The sequence below is a fragment of the Paramacrobiotus metropolitanus genome, unplaced genomic scaffold (genome assembly GCF_019649055.1).
Source record: "Paramacrobiotus metropolitanus isolate TYO unplaced genomic scaffold, Prichtersi_v1.0 Parri_scaffold0000001, whole genome shotgun sequence".
Classification (NCBI taxonomy): Eukaryota; Metazoa; Tardigrada; class Eutardigrada; order Parachela; family Macrobiotidae; genus Paramacrobiotus; species Paramacrobiotus metropolitanus.
This window is the reverse complement of record NW_026570221.1, coordinates 1,027,637-1,048,161: the sequence shown is the minus strand read 5'-3', so window position 1 is coordinate 1,048,161 and position 20,525 is coordinate 1,027,637. Positions and strand designations below refer to the sequence as shown.

The 20,525-nt window shown below is 43.3% G+C and overlaps 2 protein-coding genes and 1 long non-coding RNA gene across 4 annotated transcripts; 2 read left to right on the top strand and 1 right to left on the bottom strand.

The window, feature by feature from the left end:
- The first annotated feature begins 236 nt into the window (after window positions 1-236).
- Window positions 237-2,944, top strand: LOC129580983 (uncharacterized). 2 transcript variants are annotated; one of them, XR_008689413.1, is made up of 3 exons: window positions 237-1,626; window positions 1,696-1,772; window positions 1,844-2,944. It is a non-coding gene; the product is annotated as an uncharacterized LOC129580983 (long non-coding RNA). The 2 variants fall into 2 exon arrangements; XR_008689412.1 differs by having other exon boundaries at window positions 1,684-1,772.
- Window positions 745-13,084, bottom strand: LOC129580972 (uncharacterized). Its single transcript, XM_055471760.1, has 4 exons — window positions 12,781-13,084; window positions 2,057-2,260; window positions 1,884-1,996; window positions 745-1,763 (listed from the first exon to the last, which is right to left on the bottom strand). The coding sequence occupies exons 1-4, from the start codon at window positions 13,052-13,054 to the stop codon at window positions 807-809; spliced, it is 1,548 nt and encodes a 515-aa protein (XP_055327735.1). The 5' UTR covers window positions 13,055-13,084; the 3' UTR covers window positions 745-806.
- LOC129580980 (uncharacterized) lies at window positions 3,267-4,661 on the top strand. The gene is made up of 5 exons (XM_055471773.1): window positions 3,267-3,418; window positions 3,577-3,743; window positions 3,860-3,944; window positions 4,018-4,184; window positions 4,256-4,661. Exons 1-5 carry the CDS (start codon window positions 3,367-3,369, stop codon window positions 4,658-4,660), a joined length of 876 nt encoding a protein of 291 aa, XP_055327748.1. The 5' UTR covers window positions 3,267-3,366; the 3' UTR covers window position 4,661.
- Window positions 13,085-20,525: the final 7,441 nt, after the last annotated feature.

Sequence of the window (20,525 nt, the reverse complement as noted above, 5' to 3'; positions counted from 1 at the left end):
GATGTGAACTCTGAATGAAATCAGTTGTCGGTCTATTAAACTGTTTGTTTAAAAAAAAAAAAGAGATATGCGGGTTTAATGACTTGTCGCAGCAACACAAAAGCGCTTTAGAATGAAGTGCAACATAGGTCCATAAGCGAGCGCGCGCGACCGCGGCAGACCGAGGCGCGCGCGTTACGTCACTAGCTATCTTATTAACCCGGATGTTCATAAAAGGCTTTTGTTTTATTGACCCATAGACCGCTAGTGTATAATTTGATATACAATAAACTCCAGACTACAAACACGTTGAACCCGGATTGAAAGCATTTAATATTCAAAGAACGATGCCACTCATCTCATAAAACAATACGATAGTTCCGTATTCGTGGAAAGCTAACCGGAGCTAATTGTGACATTCTTTTACTTAATGAATGGGTACAAAATGTAATAGTATGTTAACCTCTACAGCCGGACCTATCATTGTTACAATTATACCAATACAGATAGACTAAAAACTTGATTTAATGACTAAGCTAGACAGAGCTTCTTCGTGCTTATAAACAAGCTAGTCAGCATAGTTTAATACATGGCACCACACACTCTGTTTAACGTAGTTTAATACAAATCGCCACCCACTACAACATAACACAGTTGGCTAGTACAACATTAGTACAACAGTAGTACAACATACCACAACATTAGTTCCAGGCTAAACCTCTACCACAAAGACACAAGACAGTGACCAATAGTTCAAGTCCTGGATTCCTAACAAGCAAAACAATTTTTAAAAAACAAGAAATATTAAAAATTAGGCAAATTGCAAGTTAATTATAGCGGCGACGGCGAGGGTCTGATTCATTTGGCGAATCGGTGGAGCGCTTTCGCGTAGTCGGCTGGCTGTAAATTTCCTCCGGATAATGGTCCCGGGGTGAGTTAGCGATGCGGTTGATCTGGTCAAGGATGAAAGGCTGGGAAAGAAGGCTATTGATTCTTTCAACGGCGGTCTGGTCGTCTGGTGAATAGTCTTGTACTGGCGTTGATGCGCGAGGAGGCGTTGAATGGAACGGTGTTGGCGGGCGGCGGCGGCGTTGCGGTGCATTCACAAAGCGTGGTCGGCATGGATTGCGTGTCGGTGTAGTAAAAGCATCAGACGTGGAAGGCATTGTGGGTGACGGTGGAGTTGAAGAGCGGCGGCGTCCACCTCGTGGCGCATCCAAAAGACGTGAGCGGTATGGACTGCTGGCAGAAGATGGTGACGTCAAGCGAATCAAATTGAAAGGCTGTGTGCGAGTCGGTGAAGGCATTCGATCCCGGGCAACGCGGGCAACATTCCAACGAGAGGTATGTGCTGGCTCCGTAAGGTAATGGCTCAAAGTTGACATGTCAGGAGAAGCGGGACTGTACTCCACCATCTGGGTCGGTTCCGGTGTGCGAGAACGTTGTGGCAGGGAAAATGCTAGCTCTTGCTCGTGGTCGTCAGGCAACGGAGAGTAGACGTTCTCGTAAGCGGCAGTATAGACGAAGCCGTCGTTGATTGGAGTGTAGATGTGGCGGGTGTTGTCTGGAGGATAGTCGTTGGCTGGAGTGTAGAAGCCAGTAGGTGGTTGTGGTGGTGGTGGATTTGGCGGTGCGTAAAGCTGCAAGGTGGGTAAGGTATTCTCACCAATGTACGGCACGGTGCCGGTCACGCCAAACTGGTAGACTGAATTGTAGGCGGCGCAAGGGCCATACGGACCAACCAAAGAAATAAGACGGGCGTCATGGAAAAACTGAATGTCTCCCTATAAATGGTAGAAAACTATACTATAGAAAGAATGCGTCTAATATATTTTTGCTAACAAAATATATCACTTCTTTGAAGACGGGGCAATAAACTAAACCAAAACTATCGTGGAACTTACCAAAATCATATTAGCCAGATGGATAGCATGCACCCAGGCATCCGGAAGATTATCCATGGCGCTTACGTTTGGACGTCGGGCCAGCATATCACGGCGTATACGGGTAGCAATTTCTGTTTAATTTAATTTTGTTGCAATAATAGACAAAAAAATCAATTGGAAAATTATCTTACCGAATGCTCTATTGGAGATGGCAGCCAGCTCTGCAGTCGTTGGCGTGCGAGTGAACACATGAAAAAACTGGTCGATCTCCAGGCAAGCGTTAGCAAACGGGCAACCAGGATCCACCAAGTTGTATGGGCGATACACGCCATCGGAGGAAGTGGATGATGCGTAGGACAATGAGGATGAAGAAGATCCGGTAGATGCTACTGAATCTGCTCGGGAAGACATTATGTAAAGGTCACTCGTTAACTCAAGCTTACTAAATCTACAGTGCTGTTATAAGGTAACAGTAAAAGATCCAAGAAGCGTCCAAAAACTACTGCTCAAGCAACTGATGGTTTAACTGTGGCTGCAGTTGGTTTATATTAGCAAAAATTTGGTTTCCAGATTTTTCACCGTACTTGCCTTTTGTTTCCTTACAGTCGGTCTGGTTAAGGCTCTTTCTCCTTCGTAAGACTAAACCTTACTGTTTCCGTACATACGTGTAAGGGAAAACTTTTAACCATCAAGGCACGAAGCATACGGCTGAGTTTCTTAGTACAAATGTTAAGAGAAAAGACAAGTTTTTGTGGAATTTTGGTATGCGTTGAAGTAAAGGAAAGTTGAGAGGAGACCTATGACAAGAGGTTAGAGCGCAAGCAATAAACAGTAATCCGTCTCGCGACCCGGATAAGAGCCATTATGTTCTTGTTTTTCTGGGTCAAGCGACGATTTGATTTACCCTGCATCCGTATCTTAGATCCTGAATAAGTCGCGTCAGCGACCTGATTTCTATTGTTTGAGAATTTTGGTATAATGGCTGTCGTTCTCCTATCCATTTGCCCTGATGCCTAGCTAATATCCCGGATTTGTCGCGACACTGACTAAGATTGCATTGTGTTGCTACCGACATAATCCTGTTTATCTGGGTTACACGTTCTTTTGATTTGGTCTGGTACCTTGATATTTGGGAGCCGGATTCCGTCGCGACTTCCATTGTTTAAAAAACGGTTTTTCCGGATTCTTACAATAGTTCTCCTCGGCCCTTTTTACCGAATGGGTCATAAGGAATTTTCCTTGGTAGCTCCACGTATCATACAGCCCAACCCACATCGTTAGAGAACCAGTGTCCACCAGACCAAAAACTCTCTGCTTCGGACCACATCAGTCTGGTCAAGGGTAGTGGGAGTTTACAAATCACCTACAGCCAATGGCTCCGCACCAGGAAAAATGTTGAGTTCCAAGCCAGAGGATATAAGTCGATTTCTCTAGCACAAAATCAAATCATTCGGACAGTTTTCTTTTACACACCACTGGAACTGGATCTTCAGCATCTCCCATGGCTATTCCTGATTTTCCTGACGAGTTTCCACTGCTTGAAGAGTACACCGGTAAGTTCAAACAGTATGCACTGCTAACTTATTTATTTACAAAAGCTGTCAAATTTAATTTTCTAATATTAGCAATGGTGACCTTTCATAGTTAGATTGAGGCTCTTTATAACATGGTTATTACTCGAATGCCAAAAGAAAACCTCGGCTTCTTATAGAGATCGCAAATGAATTGTTTTCGGATTGGTTGGCTCTCAACCACTGCCGCAGAATCCGGCGTTATTCTGGCTACTTCAACCTAGCCTATGCGTTGTGGATTGACCTTGCTCACTACATCCGCCATTATGATGCTCTCGTCTTGTTTCTCCATATCGCTGAATTTCTGGTAAGCATCCACTGTATTTCAGCTGTAAATCTTATTCTTCACCTAAATTTGCACTTCTCAATTCTCCTTTGACTTTGGTTTACGATTTATCGCTAATTTTAAAATTTTCCATGTAGAAACAACTTCACGATTTCTACTATCGGCTCATTGTTCCCACTCCGGATTTGCCTGACGAATTTCCACTACTTGCACAGTACATTGGTGAGCCACTGAATTTTCGTGAAGATTTCCGTGTTCGTCTAATCCAATACTTATAACATGCTTAACCTTTTAGAGCAAGCCAACGATTTGATTTCGGACTGGGCTTCACGTACTGAGTTTGACCAGATCCACACCTACTACACTTACTACCAGCGGGCCAAGAATATGTGGTTCGATCTTCAGCGTTACACCCGCAATGCTGGCGTCCTCCTCTTGTTTCTCCGTCTAACTGATTTTATGGTAAGAACCCTCACCGTTGATGTATTTTTCTGTGCATAGTTTAACTTATATTCAATGCATGGCGTTTGTAGAAGCGGCTGCACGACTTTTACTACGAACGCATTGCTGGCGCCCCGGACAACTCGCTTGACTCGGGTTTCTTCGAGGGCGATCCGTCGGATGAAGCTGAAAGCGACGTGGGTGACGAAAACGAAGAAGAAGGTGAACACGTTCTTGCGGATGACACGTTGGAGAGTGAGCCGGCGACTGAAGCTGAAGAAGGAGAAATCGACGACGCGGTTCCGGAGACCGAAGCCGAAGAGGAACTGGACGACACTCTCCTGGTCGGAGACATTGACTTGGAAGAATACCTGAACAGCACTGAGCCTGCGGAGACTGTCGTAGGTGGCAACAAACGGAAGCATTCGGAAGACGACGACGACAACGACGAACCGCCTACCAAGAAGCAAGAGACTGAGGTGAACACCCAAAACTAAAATGTCGTAGTGCTTTTCTTTTATGGTTTTGTTTTTACATACAATACATACCATGGGATAACGGCAGTACAGTTTTCATACCTCTCATTTGATACCGCATACCGTGGGATAATGGTTACAGTATTAGTGGAATTACAGTGTTGTGGTAATGGTGTAGACTGTTTTCGATGGAGATGGTTGTTGTTGGAAATAATACAACGTGGTTCTTTTTCGTTAGTTTTTCACGTTCAAACATGTCGAAAAAGGCCGAGCAGTTACTTACCGGCGCTGCTAGCGCCGGTAAGTATCCACTCGCGCCCACTGGAACGCCCAAAGGTGTGGCTTAAACACTGTTAACCAATTGCATCGCATTACAGAAAACATCAGACCAATAAGCACACGCTGCAGTAATTCAGCTCGTGTATAAAACCCGCGCGGCACGAGATTTTTCTTCATTTTAATCCCTCACATCTGGCGAAAAAATGACTTATGAGTTGTCTGCATCTGATCATGCGGCTATTGCGGCCATACTCAGTGAGCCGTGGATGGATGTTGATGATGAGCAGCAGCAGCAAGCTAACGATGCGTACCAGTTAACCGTTGAAGATCAAGCAGCTTTTGATCACATGCTTGCTAATCCCAATGAGTTCAATGAACAGACTCTAGCAACGGCTTTGCTGCATCTGGATCAGGCTGATCAGTTGAGCCCCGGATCTTTAGCTGCCGCTCTTGCTCTTGCGCAACTGGACGACTGGCAGTATGAAGATCCTCAAGTGCCGCAAGCTGGTGGAAAAGCGGTCCGTGATGAATCGCTGCCCGATTTCTCAGGTCTATTCCAGTTGGTCAAAGAGTCGGAACGCGTTTTCAAAACATTCAACAGCACTGAACAGAAATACCGTGTCCAGATAGCCTCGCTACCGCGAATATTTGCAAAAGAAGAAACCATGCTCATCATGCCGGAAATCTTGCGCGTCATAATGGATTTGTGTTTTAAAGAATTTGCCCCGACGGACCGCGTTGTTGTGGCTCTTAAATCGGATGGGCTTGAAAGAGCGTTTTATTTAACCATGCGAAAGCTCTCTGACTTTAGCATACCCGCTTTTATGCATCGTATTGAGCTTCTGAACTCCGGCCAGAAGTTGGTGATTGACGATTCTTTCACCATACGGATTTGGCGTTCTATCATGCCGGCTGGTGGATCCTGGTTCCTCAGGCATCAGCACGTTAAGCATGACAGAAATCGTTTCAAGAAATCCATTGTAAGCGTTCGTGTAGGGAATAACTTGTGCTTACCCGCCGCATTGTTCCTGGGGAAATTTCGCCTGACGCATGACCTTGAAGTTCCGCAGCATAAAAATAAATGGTACAATTATATTCGCGCTAACCGCACTCACAACTTGGAAGCGGAGGCCGCCAAGATAATGAATAACTGCGATCTGCAACCCGGCCATTACTGCGACCTTGATGTCTTAGGCGTGCTACAGGAAAATGAATTTCCCGAGTTTCAAATTAAAGTTATATCGGCCAATCAAGGCGATATGATTATTGCACGGGTACCCGAGCGTAAAACCCATGATATGCAGGAGATTTTTTTGTTGCTGGACAATGAGCATTTTGACCTGGTCACAACCGCGACAGGCTTTTACTGCTCTCCCTACTTCTGCAATGATTGCGATCGACCGTATCATCATAAAGAACGTCATCGTTGCGAGGGGAAATGTAGGTCGTGCTACCGCAACAAGAGCGATTGTCTGGTGGACAACCCAATCTCCTGCACTGAATGCAGCCGTCGGTTCCACAACCAACAGTGTTTCGATATCCATAAGAAGAAAAGGAAAAATGGAAAGAATTATTGCGAGCAAATGTTCATCTGCCAGGCATGCGGTGTTTTTGTAAATCTTTCCAGTCGTGGCAAAAACGTAAAACACCAGTGCGGAGAAATTTATTGCAACACGTGCAATGGTTTTTTTCTTCAAGCTACGCATTTGTGCTACATAAAACCGCTCAAGGCACCGCCACCATGGCAGCAAGAAGAAATGAAATACATTTTCTTCGATTACGAAACCTACAACGATCCAGTGAATGGTCATGTGCCCACATGCATCGTTGCGCAATATGCTGATGGTTCGGAAGTACGTTTTCCGGAAGATGGTCAGCCGATGAATACGGAAGTTGATGAGGCATTTGGGCGCTGGCTGTTTCAAGAAAAGCATCGGGGATTTACTATCATAGCACACAATTTTCGTGGCTACGATGGACATTTTGTCCTAAAGTACATGTTGGACAATGGTTTGAAAGGAGTGGAGGTCATCAAGCGTGGGACGCAGTTGTTGGAATTACGGTACCGCAAACTGGGGATCCGTTCACGTGATACACTCAACTTTCTGGCTTTGAAGTTGAGCCAGTTACCAAAAGCAGTTGGCTTGGAAATCGAAGTGCAGAAAGGCGACTTCCCACATCGATTTAATAAGCCTGAAAATTGGGATAAAACCGATTTGCCCTGGCCCGAGCCGGAACAGTACATGATTGATGGAATGCGAAAAAAGCAAAAAGAAGAATTTCTAAAGTGGCACGCTGAAGCTAAAGCGGCCGCCAATGGGGTGTTCGAATTTTCGCGAGCAGATGATGACATACTGCTCGAACGATGTTACGGTTTTGCGTGTGTGTGCGCTGAAGTTTATCAGCGATTACCAAGCTCTGACGTCGCTGAATCCAATGGAAAGCATGACCATGCCTTCGGCCTGCTACCGGTACTGGAGAATGTTTCACCTTCCCGAGAACAAAGTTGCCGCGTTATCCAGTCACGGACCGCACAGAAACCGACGGACTAGCATTCAAGCCACACAATGGCTGGAATGGGAAAACATGAGCGCAAACGGTCGTATACGACATGGTCGGAACGGCAAAGAAGTTAAAATTGGGCGATACTTTGTAGACGGTTTTGACAAGGAGACACAAACCGTTTACGAGTATAACGGCTGCGTCTTCCATGGACATCCTTTCTGTACTGAAGAAAACGATGTTGTACCATACTCCAAAAAGAAAATGCGCGAAGTTTACGAAGAGTTCCAGGAACGCGAACGCTTCCTTGAAAGTCAGGGCTACACTGTAGAGGTGAAATGGAGTTGTGAGTGGCTCAAAGAACGACAAGATCCCGATATTGCCGCATTTCTGCTGAATATGAACATTCGTGAGCCAATGAATCCTCGTGACGCCTTCAAAGGAGGCAGGACGAATGCTAGTCGTTTGTACTACCAAGTGAAGGATGACGAAGAAATTAGGCACTATGACGTTGTTAGCTTGTACCCATTCGTGAACAAGACTAAGGCATACCCGGTCGGCCATCCTGAAGTAATCGTATCCAATTTCAAGGATGCCAAAGATTATTTTGGACTGGTCTACTGCAAAGTAGCGGCTCCGAATCAATGCCTGTATCCAGTCTTACCGGCCACAATAAACGGCAAGCTTATGTTTGTTCTATGCAAAAATGCGCAATGGAAAAAGCGTCAAGCCGTTGTGCGCATACAGACGATGATCGCTGTTTCGAAGGGTTTGGGCGACACCCGAGCTACATCATGCCATCGATGTGGGGTATCGTGTTGTGGAAATGTATGAAGTGTGGCACTGGACGCAGTCTGACACCAAACTCTTTGCGGCATACATGGACAAGTTTTTAAAAGTGAAAATGGAAGCCAGTGGTTGGCCTGCGTGGTGCGATTCCGATGAAAAGAAAACCAAGTTTATTCAGACGGTTAGAGAACGCGAAGGCATTTCCTTGGATCCTGATGCTATGGTTTTCGATGCTGGAAAGAAAAGCACTACCAAGATTGTGGTGAACAGTCTTTGGGGTAAAACCGGTCAAAGTTGCGATATGAACTCAACGGAGTTTGTCTACGACCCCAAACGGTATTCTGATCTGTGTCGTTCAAAAGCTATTGAAATACATGATGTGTATGGCGTAAGCCCAACGTGTCTAATGGTAACACACTCGAAAGTGGATGACTACAATGAAGGTAGCAACGGTACGAATGTTGTCATTGCCGCCTTCACCACCAGCCATGCGCGACTTATACTGTTATCCCTCATGGAAAAGTTGGGCGAGCGCCTCCTGTACTACGACACGGATTCCGTCATATTCATTCACCGACCTGGCGACTGGCTTCCTGATACCGGCAGTATTCTTGGGGACTGGGATAACCAGCTAGAAGCTGGCGAGAATCATATCGTCAAATTTGTTTCGTGTGGTCCAAAAGTGTACAGCTACGAAACCAATACGGGGCGCATTGAGTTGAAAGTGAAAGGGATGATGCAGAACGGATTTACGGAAGATATTCTGGATTGGGACTCGGTCACGAAGGAGCTGACGCGGACTGGAAAAGCCTTGGATTTTAACCAGCTGAAGCGGTTACTGGATGGTGTGGATGGGCATGTGCAGGTTGTATATCCAGAATACATCAAACGAAATGGAAAAACCCAAGAAATTAATACTGTTCAGTTGGCTAAAAATTGAAGCTTGTTTACGACAAGCGCATCATGTTAGATGATTTTACAACGCTGCCTTTTGGCACGCGATAAAAAAAAGAGGGTGGGGAAAAAATCAATAAAAGAAAGGGGGAAACCTAATCTGTTTGCGTCGCTTCGTCGCTCACCATTACATCCAGCACCTCTTTCGTAATTTTTCTTGATTCTTCCAACTGCGTACGATTGGCGGACTTGATAAAATAGGAAACAATCTCTAAAGTATTAAAACTACCAGCAGCATGGTGACCAGTACTGCAAAGAATACTGATGCTGCTTTTTTAGCTAACGGCTTAACCATTTCTTATAAGGTCGCGTATAAATGTTGCGTCACGGACTACAGTCCTTAGTCGAAAAAACTTGTTGATGAATTTACATACAAATTTATCATTCACACCTTTATGCTTAGTGAGAGCAGACATGACGTCTTTATACGAAAACCCGTAGCAACGTAATAAAACGAAAAACATACAATATTGACCACATACAGTACTATCAGCGTTCTGTCGCTCAGTATTCGACATTATAACAAAGTCGTTGTCTATCCATTTTTCAATGTCATCTGAATAGTCGCCGGGATTTTTTCCGTACGAATCAAAAACTTCTAACGTACCGGGTTTCGTACAATAAAATGCTACCCAGTGTTCACCCGCCGCACCTGACGGTTGAGTGTTAGATATGTATGCACCTGGAAATTCTTTTGCTGGCAGTGTATCACTGGCAAATACTCCGACAAAAATGTCGCGAACGTTAGGATCTTGCTTTAGCGCTGAATCTATTTGTAGGCTGTTCATGGCGCAAAGTCGAAAAGTACTTGGCGATTGTTGTTAATTTCGATAATGTTATCGAAGACCATCATAGCTACGCAAACTATACCTTCAGGTAGCGGTTTTGCAAATTTAACATTGATGTTTAAATTACCTTGCCTTATCAGCGACAACGCTCCTCTGCCCGTATGGCCGCGAGTGAAGTCAAACCCAAAAATATTGAAACCACCCTTGTTAAATACGGACCTGTCAAATGGTAGTTCGCCATGACCTTCATGCAGCCGCTCTAGAGTATCTAACAACCCTTCATACCCTTCAATTGACGCACCGTTCTGGAAATCTAAATTGTACCCCCGCGTAGGAAAAAGCTGTCCATCAATTTCAGCACTTAAGTTAGATATGTTGAAATGATGAAAATTGAACGGAGTTGACTTAAAATCGCCAACGAATGACCGATTGGGTGACATTGCAAAGAACATTACCTTGGGTAACTGTCCAATAACAATATTTGCCCAGGATAGCTGCTGCTGGCCTGATTGCATTGTGGTCTGTCTTAAAGCAACCCGTTCAATGTGATATTTTGCATTAGTTGTGACCAGTTGCTTTGTCATGGCTGCTAGAAAGTCTGGAGAAGGTTCATACTTTCGAACTTTCAGCTTGGGGTTTCGAATAGCAAAAGCCTTTGGAGCTGCTAGATCATTATCAGTAAGAAAACAAAGACTAGCCCTGTTTCGTATCAGTTTAATGCTCAACTCTACACCAGGAATTAGTGGTCGGTCTTGCTGGAACAAGTCGCAGTGTAGTTTACCAGACAACTGCAACGGACGGAAAGTCTGCAACCATGTTCTTCGCGTTTCGGCACCCTTACTATGAAATGTTGTTGCCCCATTTATCTCATTCATGTATAACGGGTCTTTGTCAAGGTCAGTGTCCAACGCAAATCCACACAGGCTCAACTGACTGTTCTGAGCCTGAACAGTGAAACCCAGAAGGGATTCAATGTACGCTCGAATGTGATACAAAGGACTGTTATCGGTTATGTTGCGACCTCCCAATGAAACCGTAACTGACTGAAATAAACTATGCAAAATATTGTTAATTGGTGCAAGACAGTCTTTTTCTGTTGGAACAGTACCAGCAGAATTAGTAACGTGTAAATCACATGAAAATCTAATGTCAGCTAAACTGATAAGCTCGGTTTGACACGGTGAAATTGTAAATACAATATCGTTTGAATCGTCAGTTACGGCTTGAGACGGTCCCAAGTCATAGTCATGTGTATTCCACCTTTCCGTTAGCGTAGCTGGAAGATAAAACAAGTGACTTTCCAACAGCATGGAGGGTTCTGAGCCAGCTTCAATAAGAGCCATCGTTACAGTTTGTCTTTTATAGCGTCTATTGCGCGTTGACGTTTCGTGGTTTTGATTATTCTCTTTCGACGACGACCCTTAATACCCGACCCCTGTTGTTGAGCCGTGTTGCGTAATTTCTCGCTAACACGCTCAACAGCTTTATCGATTACGGATTCCACAGCTTTGCTGGCCATTGTTTTCATGTGAGGTTGTGCAGTGGCAATTAAATTGTTTATATGTGGTGCAGCTTTGCTGAACAAACCCTTTGCAAAGCCAATCACGCGACCCCAGAAACTACCACCTTTCATGGGTGCGCCACGATAATATGGCATACCGTACCCATGCTGTTTGGTAAAGATCTGGGTGTAGCGGTGCTCGTCAAATTTTAACTCCTGTAGAACCATTTTTAATGCTTCTTTGGTCGAAAGTGTAGTTTAATTACTGATGTACCTGGATGAAAGAGTACTTCTTTCCCTAAATCATCGCGCATCGCTATTTCTATAGTTTGAAACGTATGGTAGGCTAACGGCATATAATGCGGATTTTCAAAACGAATTACTGTCTCTCGAAATGAATTCGCTTGAGTCGATAAGGTGCGTAGTAAAGGCACCATTGAGTCACCTACCAACCCATGTGTAATCACGTCACAATATACATGCACGAGACGACTATGCTGTCCCGGATATAACATATGAGTCAGAGCATCTCTGCTGTTATATGTGTACTGGTGTAGTATGCCTAGTGCGCGCGCGTATTCGGAGCCCGTAAAAGTTAAAGAGAGGCCCGGCGTGATGTTTAACTGAGCTGCTTGACCACTCACTATTATCTGGCCGTAGGTTTTCGAGTCCCTATCATCTACGTTTTCCCTCAGCAGTTTGTTAACCGTACGAATTAAATGATTTTCATCCTCAAAAGCATGTAGATCGACGAATCTATGAATTCTAGACGGCATACCGTCACGCGAGACAGCAATGGATAATCCGGTATTAAACTTTATCCGCATAGGCGGTAGAATAATTTCCGAAAGACCTACTTCCCACGCACCGTCTAAATCTATGGGTCTAGCGAGAAGCGTTGTAAATTTACCAGGGCAGTTATCAGAGTATAACCCCTCTGACGCCGAAGACGGCAATGTCATGTAAAAACTCATTTCAAATCTTCTTTGTTTTCCCAAGAGTCATAAGCAGGGCCGTATCCATACCAACGTACTAAGTATTGTACTTTTCCTTTATGTTTCCTTTCCCTTAATATCCTAGAGATCCTGTGATATGGCTTTTCTGCCATTTTGACTTTAGATAACTCTTCCGGATAAAACTTACCGTCTACAGGTTCGCCTGCTAAATCTTCGACCGTGTAAAGGTAATGGCTCCTGCTTCGTGTAGTGTGGGTTATTTTAAAAATTTCTTCTGTGAAACGAGTCTCGTACCCTTTTTCAAATGTCTGTTTCTTTTTGCCAAACGTACATGATCGCCAACAGAAAATGTTGGTTCTGGATTTTTCATACCTTTTTGTTCATCAACCATCTTCTGGAGAATTTGCTCAGCTTCTTCAGGACCGACGTCTTTAGGGGCTACTCCTGTAGCCGAGTGTTTTGTAGAATTGTAAGCGGATAAAACCTTAGGAAGGATATCAATGAATCGGTATGTGTTGTTTTCGGTCATGAACACATACAACCGGTCTTCAATTGTACGATTTAGACGTTCAACCATCGCACACTTTACATCATCGTTTTTTGTTGTAAAAAATGTAACGTTACATTCTTCAAAAAACTTACGCATGTCTTTACTAACAAATTCCTTACCATTATCGCTTTGAACGCGTAATGGAGGATAATCGCTCTTGTATATTTTCAAAAGCGCTTCACGAATATTAGCAGGCCGTTTTGATTTAACCGGCTCAGCCCATGCATAACGAGAAAAGCAGTCGATACACATAAGAATATACTTAAAGCCATCGTTATAACTAGCAAATTTTTGAAAATCCACAAGATCAATTTGATGTTGGTCTCCCACATTAACGGAAATAATTTTTCGGCGTTTGAACTTTGACCGAAAAGGTTTGTGTTGTGTATATGCGTCTTTGGTTTCTAAGTAAGCTTTAACTTGCTTTCGTGTATATCCATGTTTTCTGGCTTCTTTGTACAAGCGGTCTATGCCACCTAAACTCCCTTGAGAAACAGGATTCAAATACAAATCATCTAATGTGGGCTTCATCATGTGTACGAGAGCCAGCCGCCTCTTTGTATACCACCTTTGTGTCTTTTAGCGGGAGGTCCTGACGGTTTATTACGTTTTCTCAACTGTATTTTGTGCTGACCTGAACTTTCAGCCTTATTTGATTGTATGTAAGTTAAAGCCTTAAGCGGCGTTGCGTCGGTAATAGCTGCTTGCTCTTCCTCACTGGCTTCTATTGCTAATCTTTCAGAACCACTAGCAATTGCAGCCCTTTTCTTAGGTTTTGGTGTGGCCTTTTGGAGCTTTTTAGAGGTTTTTGGCCTAATTGCCACCGTTTTCGACCCTTCAATAGCAAGTTGCTGATCTTTGTCTTTTTGCCGGAGCCGGTTTAAAGTTTTCGGTTTAACGGACAGCGCTTTTGACCCTTCAATAGCTGGTTGAGTATTTTCCAAAGCCGGAAAAGATCCATTGACAGGTACTTGATATTCTAACACACCATCAGCAGGAAATTCTACTATCGGAACACTAGGCGGAGTAGGAGCGTATTCTATAGCGGCATTTAAAGTGTTATCGGATTTCGGAATGCGTCTAACATGGACTTTTTGACCAAAGCGGGTTTTTTCGGCTTCCGATAAACATGTTTGACTACCGGTTTGCTTGGAACAACTTGTATTTGCGGCTCACCAGGCACTTGTACATATTGTACAATTGGTTGTGATGGTACCTCGACATACTTATATTCAACTAACGGTGAGGCTGTTGCTTGAGTACCCTGTTCTTGAAATGTCGGCACAGCCTGCACAACTTGATGGGTTACGTTTGGACCCGCTTGACTATATTGATCTTTAAGAACACCTGTAGAATGAGCTTGTATACTTTTATCAATCATTATGGGTGACGTATTGGTAGCAGCAGCAGACTCAACCTGCACTGTTTCCAACAATGGAGTCGCGACTGGAGCGTTACCCGTATTGTTTGAACGCTGGTAATCAAAAGCAGCCTTCGCCATGAGCTGCTGTGTAATTTCATGACCAATGTCTTGAGCCTTTTTCCAAGCAGTCGGCGCGGGAACACCTTCCCGAGCATGCTTTTGTTTTAAAAACTCGGTTTCGGGAACTAAAACGTACGTCTTCATTTTGCTAGAAAAGTGGAGACCAACGTTCCTAAAACTGGAAGCAAAACGTTGAGAAATCCGCCTTTTTTGTTGTAATATTTTACGTTTTTTTGAACGGTCTGTACTGCGGTCAGCTAGACGCTTGATTGTTGAAGAATGTTTTCGAGCCCGAGCTAAATCAACTTTGCTAAGACCGGTGGGTTGCTTAACTAGGTTTAAGCAGGCTTCTTCGATTGCGCTTATTTGTTGTTTAGTTGCCAGCTGGAAAAAAAGCTTCTTCTCTGACGTGGTGTCAGAAGCTTTAACGCTTCAATAAGTCGAAAAATATCTTCTGGTTTCATTTTTCTACATATATTCGTCTATACTCAAACACGTGCGACTGAAGGCGAACATTGTCTGGAGCTTCGGGTCTAAGGTTTATCAGTAAATAACCAAAAGGTTCCTTTATAGCCTTTCGGTAGGCCTCCAGCATATGTGGCATACCTAACTGACGTGCAAGTGTTTTAACTTGCTGAACATCGCGAACTGATTTAAAAATTACCAAGTACTGAGAATTCAGAGCAATATCACGCATGCTCCTTCCTTGTTTGTACAAATTTTGAGATATAAAAATTACAGAAACATTTTTATGATGAACGTCGCGAGTAAAAATCGTGGAACACTTTGGCGTTCCAGCAATTTCTTCCATTAAATCATCTAAAACTAGCAGGCTTGGGACGTCTTTGTCAAAAAAATTCTCATCTTCTACGATGGGACTAAGACCTTGGACAAGTTCAATATTTTTTTCGAAATCTTGGAAGGCATCTTGCCAAGTCCCATAAGCATATACTATCCTAACAGGGGGTGGAGTGAAACTCTCCGTCAGATTTCGCAAGAGATTCATTGTAAAAGTCGATTTTCCTGACATAGTTGGACCAGAAATATATATCGCGCAGGGAGTTTTAAAGCGGAAATCAAAACTCAGTTTTTCCATTTTTAATTTCTCCTGATTTTTGTTGCTAACTATCGGCCACTTCACAATAAACTCGAATACAAAAACTTTCAAATGTTGCTTCTGAAACGATCAAGTTTTAACTTTTCCACACCGTATTGGTATACTTTTCTAGGAGGGTTTCAATCTGTTCAATTGTGCGTTGAATCTGCAACAGTGATCTCCCTCCGAGAACTACACACTTTCCAGTATGGAAAACGTTTACGGTAGTTTTCAGTAACGGAAACCGCAATTTGATCGCTGGAAAAAGCTCAGGTTCGTAGAAAAATGCGACACCCGTTGGTTTTTCTTTCAAAATCTGGCTGTACAGCTTATTTAAATTTATTATTTCACTGTAAGCATACGTGCAGACTATATTTGCCACAAAGCGCTCCTTAATAGTCACGTCAATGCAGTTTACCCTCAACATTCTTAAATACTGTTTTAATAGCCCATCTGATTCTTCTATGGACTTACCACCTATTACGATCACCTTACCATTCTGGAAGATTTGACAGAATGTATGTGACTGGTCTGCAAGTCTGATGTTAACTGCGTTGAAATTTTTTACCTTTGTAGCATGTTTCCCAAAAACGTCTAAAACATGCTGAAGATCAACTTTCTCGTTGAATTGCACCGCCAGAATAATGTTGTGGATTTCCATGACTGAACGCATTACTTGCAACAGTGTCAGCAAGAAGGCTTTATATACTTCACTGCTGAGACTGTCGCAAATAATGGCGTTTTTCAGCCTTTTTTTTTTCATAACAAAAGGGGCTAATAGAAAACCAACAAGAATAACAACAGCAACAATTTTATAGTGTTACAAAACATGAGAAGGGCAGTTAAACAATAAGAGATTGCGCTTTAAAGCTATCGTCCAAGATTCGAGCCACATCGATGAACCCCATGTATGGTAGCTGAACAGAGCGTCCGGGCTGAGAAAACCTGATCGTGCGCCCGTACTTTTCGTGCACCTTCAAAGTCAATTCCAGGCAAGCGGGGCCATCGAATTTCATTTTCTCCTGTTTGCCTTCAGATGCTGCGTTATCCAGCGAATCTTTCAAATGTCCACTCTTCAGGATCTTTAGCAATTCAGTGATTTCATTGTATCCGAATCGGATTCCTTTATTCCATGCTTTGCGCAAGCCCTCAGCATCCGCATTTGCTTCGAACACAAGAAATGCCCGTACTTCTTTAGCATTCCAGAACAGGCTAACCACACTATTGACTTTGTACACAGTGTAGCCATCATGATCACCAACAACATCTAAAATACGTGCGAAATCCATTTCTCTTGAGATATGGTAAAAAACTTGCTCTCAACTTTTTTTCAGAATGATTTGGAAAAGACCAGTCGCGTCGCTTTTATACTCTCCAGTTGTGTCTGAGAAAACCAACCGCTTACCCCATTGGTCGTAAATTCCGATCAGACTCCGCCTTTTTCACGCTTACGTCATTCAAAACAAAAAAACACTTTATTACATCGATGATTGGCTGAAAAATCAAAAATAGATACGCCCTTATATACTGTAGGCTCCTACCGATTGGCCAAACCGCACGTGACGTAGCTCGGAAACTCAAAAATGTTTTAGAAATGAGAGCGGTGATTGGTTGTAAATAAAGCAACTTTTTCTTTAGAATATTTAAACTCGAGTTGCACTGAAAAATCTATCATTCGCAAGGAAAATGGAGAAGGACCAATTTCGTGGTTGCTTAGTTGGGGGTTTGCTGGGGGAATGCTTATGCGTTCCCTTGAAGGCGTATCATGGTATTGTTCACAAGGTTGCGCAGTTGTTCGTTGATACACGAGACTACCGCTCTTATCGTGAGAAGACTGTCTTAACAAACGCGCTGGGTAATGCATTGCTGGATAATGGGGGTTATGATGCAGTGTCTGCCGCTCGAGCGTGCGTTGAAGCTTATTACAGCGCACATCCCGTCATACGTTCAGCTTTCGGGAAGCTTAAGGATATAATACATCACTGGAAGTGGAACAATTACAATACCTTAGACACATTACCGAAAAACATTGTACCGAAAACGTTCCTCAAAGGATACGGCCCAGCGGCGTGGATTTCAGCGTACCCACTATACTTTAGACATCAAACAGAGCTAATGATCCGCAACGTACGTAGCGTTGCCGAACTCACGCATCCTACGATGGAAGCTTACGGAGCGTGTGAACTTCAAGCCTACGCTATTGCCGTAGCATTACATTACTCCTACTTCACTCCCGAACAGTTTCTGGACATGCTAATCACGCTGTGTGGCTCCGGCATTAACCTTCAGCTGTATCTTCCGAAACTAGTACATTTGAAAACGCTGCTGTCTCAAGAAACGAGTGTTGTGGTGAAAGCCCTTGGTAATCATTCCGCGGGACTAGAAGCTGTACCTATGGCTATTTACTGCGTACTAAAAGGAACCAGCCTGGCGCCTGAAAATGCTTTTGAAGCGACCATGGCCCTCACACTACGGGTCGGTGGATGCACTGACGGAATTGCAACCTTGGCGGGTGCTATTGCCGGAGCTTGGCACGGTCTCAAAAGTATACCGCAGACATGGTTCCAACTGTGTGATGGATACAAAAACAGTATTACGCTCGCTGATAAACTCGCCGAACACGCCAGCAACACTCTAACCGATCGCGAAATAGATGATTTCTGCAACTACGGTACCTTAGGATCACGTTTGGAATCGTTCAAAGGATGGCCACATCTGAAACCCTCACCCATGGAACTAGCTGGAGATGGATTTTTCATTTTGGCGCACATGATTGTGTTCAGTGTTATTACTGCAACTGTGAACTTAAAGATTTTGAGCCTCTCTCTGACCCCCGTTGGGATCATTTATGTAAGACTAGCAACTGTCCTGCCAGCAATGGTCCTGATAATTTATATTTTCATTTGTAAATACCATAAAATAAAATGTCATGAATAAATAAAAGAGGGTGGGGAAAAATAAACCAAAGAAAGGGGAACAACCGGTTCAAACCGGCTCCAAACCGGTTCGACTGAAAACCGGACCGAAACCGAGCCGAACCGGACCGAAACCGAGTTGACCGTAAACTAGCGCTATATCTTCTAATTTTCTAACAGCCATAACTTCTGCACCAGATGTTGCGCGCACAAACGGTTTTCATGCCAGTGTATACAAATCATCTGGCTACAAAATGGCATGAAACGAAACAAAGATGTGTTTGCGAGTGCGCGAAATTTAACTTCGTGCATGTACACGAATTTGGTATCATGTACCGGCCCACTTCCCTTAACAATTTTTGTTTTTCCTTTTCACTGTTATCACATTGCGCTAAGATGTAAGAATAGGTTTATTGAATAGCACGTGTCTCGAAGTGAAATGGAAAACGCTTCTTCGGGCAGAGGCCAGCCGCGTTCCAAAGCGGTAGAACTGCCGCCAATTTGTCTTTTTAGAAAAGACCAAATTATAAGGAAAAGAGTTCTGCTTAATCCATCGGCAGGAAAGCGTGGGAAGCCGTTTGCTTTCAAGCCGGTCAGCATCATCAACAAACGTTTTCAAATAAAAAAAACTGGGCAAGGGAATGTACGGAAAGGTTGTGGAAGTCAGCGACGTGTTTAATCCGCTGAGCGAGAAGCTAGCTATAAAACTGATCGAAAATAAGACCGGTTGGGCAGAGTCTACAGCTCGAGAAATCAGTGCCCTTAAAAAAATTCGTGATAGCCAAAACGCGAATAAACGATTTTGCGTGCGACTGATCGAAAGTTTTTACTGGAACGGATTCCATTGTATTGTCTTTCCAAAACATGGACCGTGCTTGTACCAAACGCTACGCCATAACGGATTCGTCAGATTTCCACTGAATCATGTCATCAGCATAAGCCATCAGATAATCGCTGGCGTGGATTTTCTGCACGGTTTGGGATATACCCATACAGATCTGAAGCCGGAAAACATACTATTTCTTGACTATTCTCATGGCATCCGTCGAACACACCGACTGTCCAGTGCCGAAGTGTCTGGGTTCTGATTTTAAAGTAAATACATCATCTTGATAAATAATTATGTCTTTATATAATTTGGAAAAAAGCCGTCAGCTAACCTGCAGAGTTTATTGGATTTAAATTTCTAATAACCAATCGAATCAAAACAATCAAATTAAGTTGTCTGCCATGAAGTAATAAATGCGTATTATTGTATGATCATAGCCACCAGAAGGCAGCCTTATCACACAGCGGACTGACGCAAGAATCCGTATTATTGATTTCGGAATGGCCATCCACAATGGCGAACTCAAAAAACCAGTGAAAATTTAAACAAAGAATTACAGGGCCCAGAGGTTCTTCTGAGTAAGTTTTTAGATTTCTCTTATGGTCTAATTATTGCATTGCTACGGTTTTCAAAAAGAAATTGAATTTTGATAATTAAAATTGCTTTTACCGTTAGTTTAAAGTGGATTTTTAACAATGTTTTTTTTTAGAACTGGAATGGAACCAGAAGTCCGATAACTTCAGTATCGGCTGTATTATTCTCGAGCTATACACTGGTGTGGTCCTGTTTCCTTCAGCCGAACGAAAGGTGCATCTCGCAATGATAGAAAGGTAAACTGACTGGAAACTGTTATGTGACGTTAACAAAACCTGAAATTTTGCTACTTGAGCAGCACGCTTGGAACAATCTCACAAGCCATTGTCAGATAGCGTAAACTACTGATGGTTTATGGTGGTGAATGACCTTTACTAAATAGCTAAACTCAGACACGACGCTAACCCAATCGTTCTGCTAACGTTGACCTTTATGTAAACTGATTGAAGCTAACACTGCAACAGCATCAAGGCTAAGAAGACGTTCTAGAGAACACTTTCCAAGACCAGATATTCCAGAGCTGCTAGCTATGCAAGATGACGATAATTCATTCACAAGGAGTTCTTCTCCTCAACCTCAACAGTGATTTCTGATGCAAAAATATGAAAGATGACAAAACACGCCTTCAACTTAAAAGCACTCATAGACAA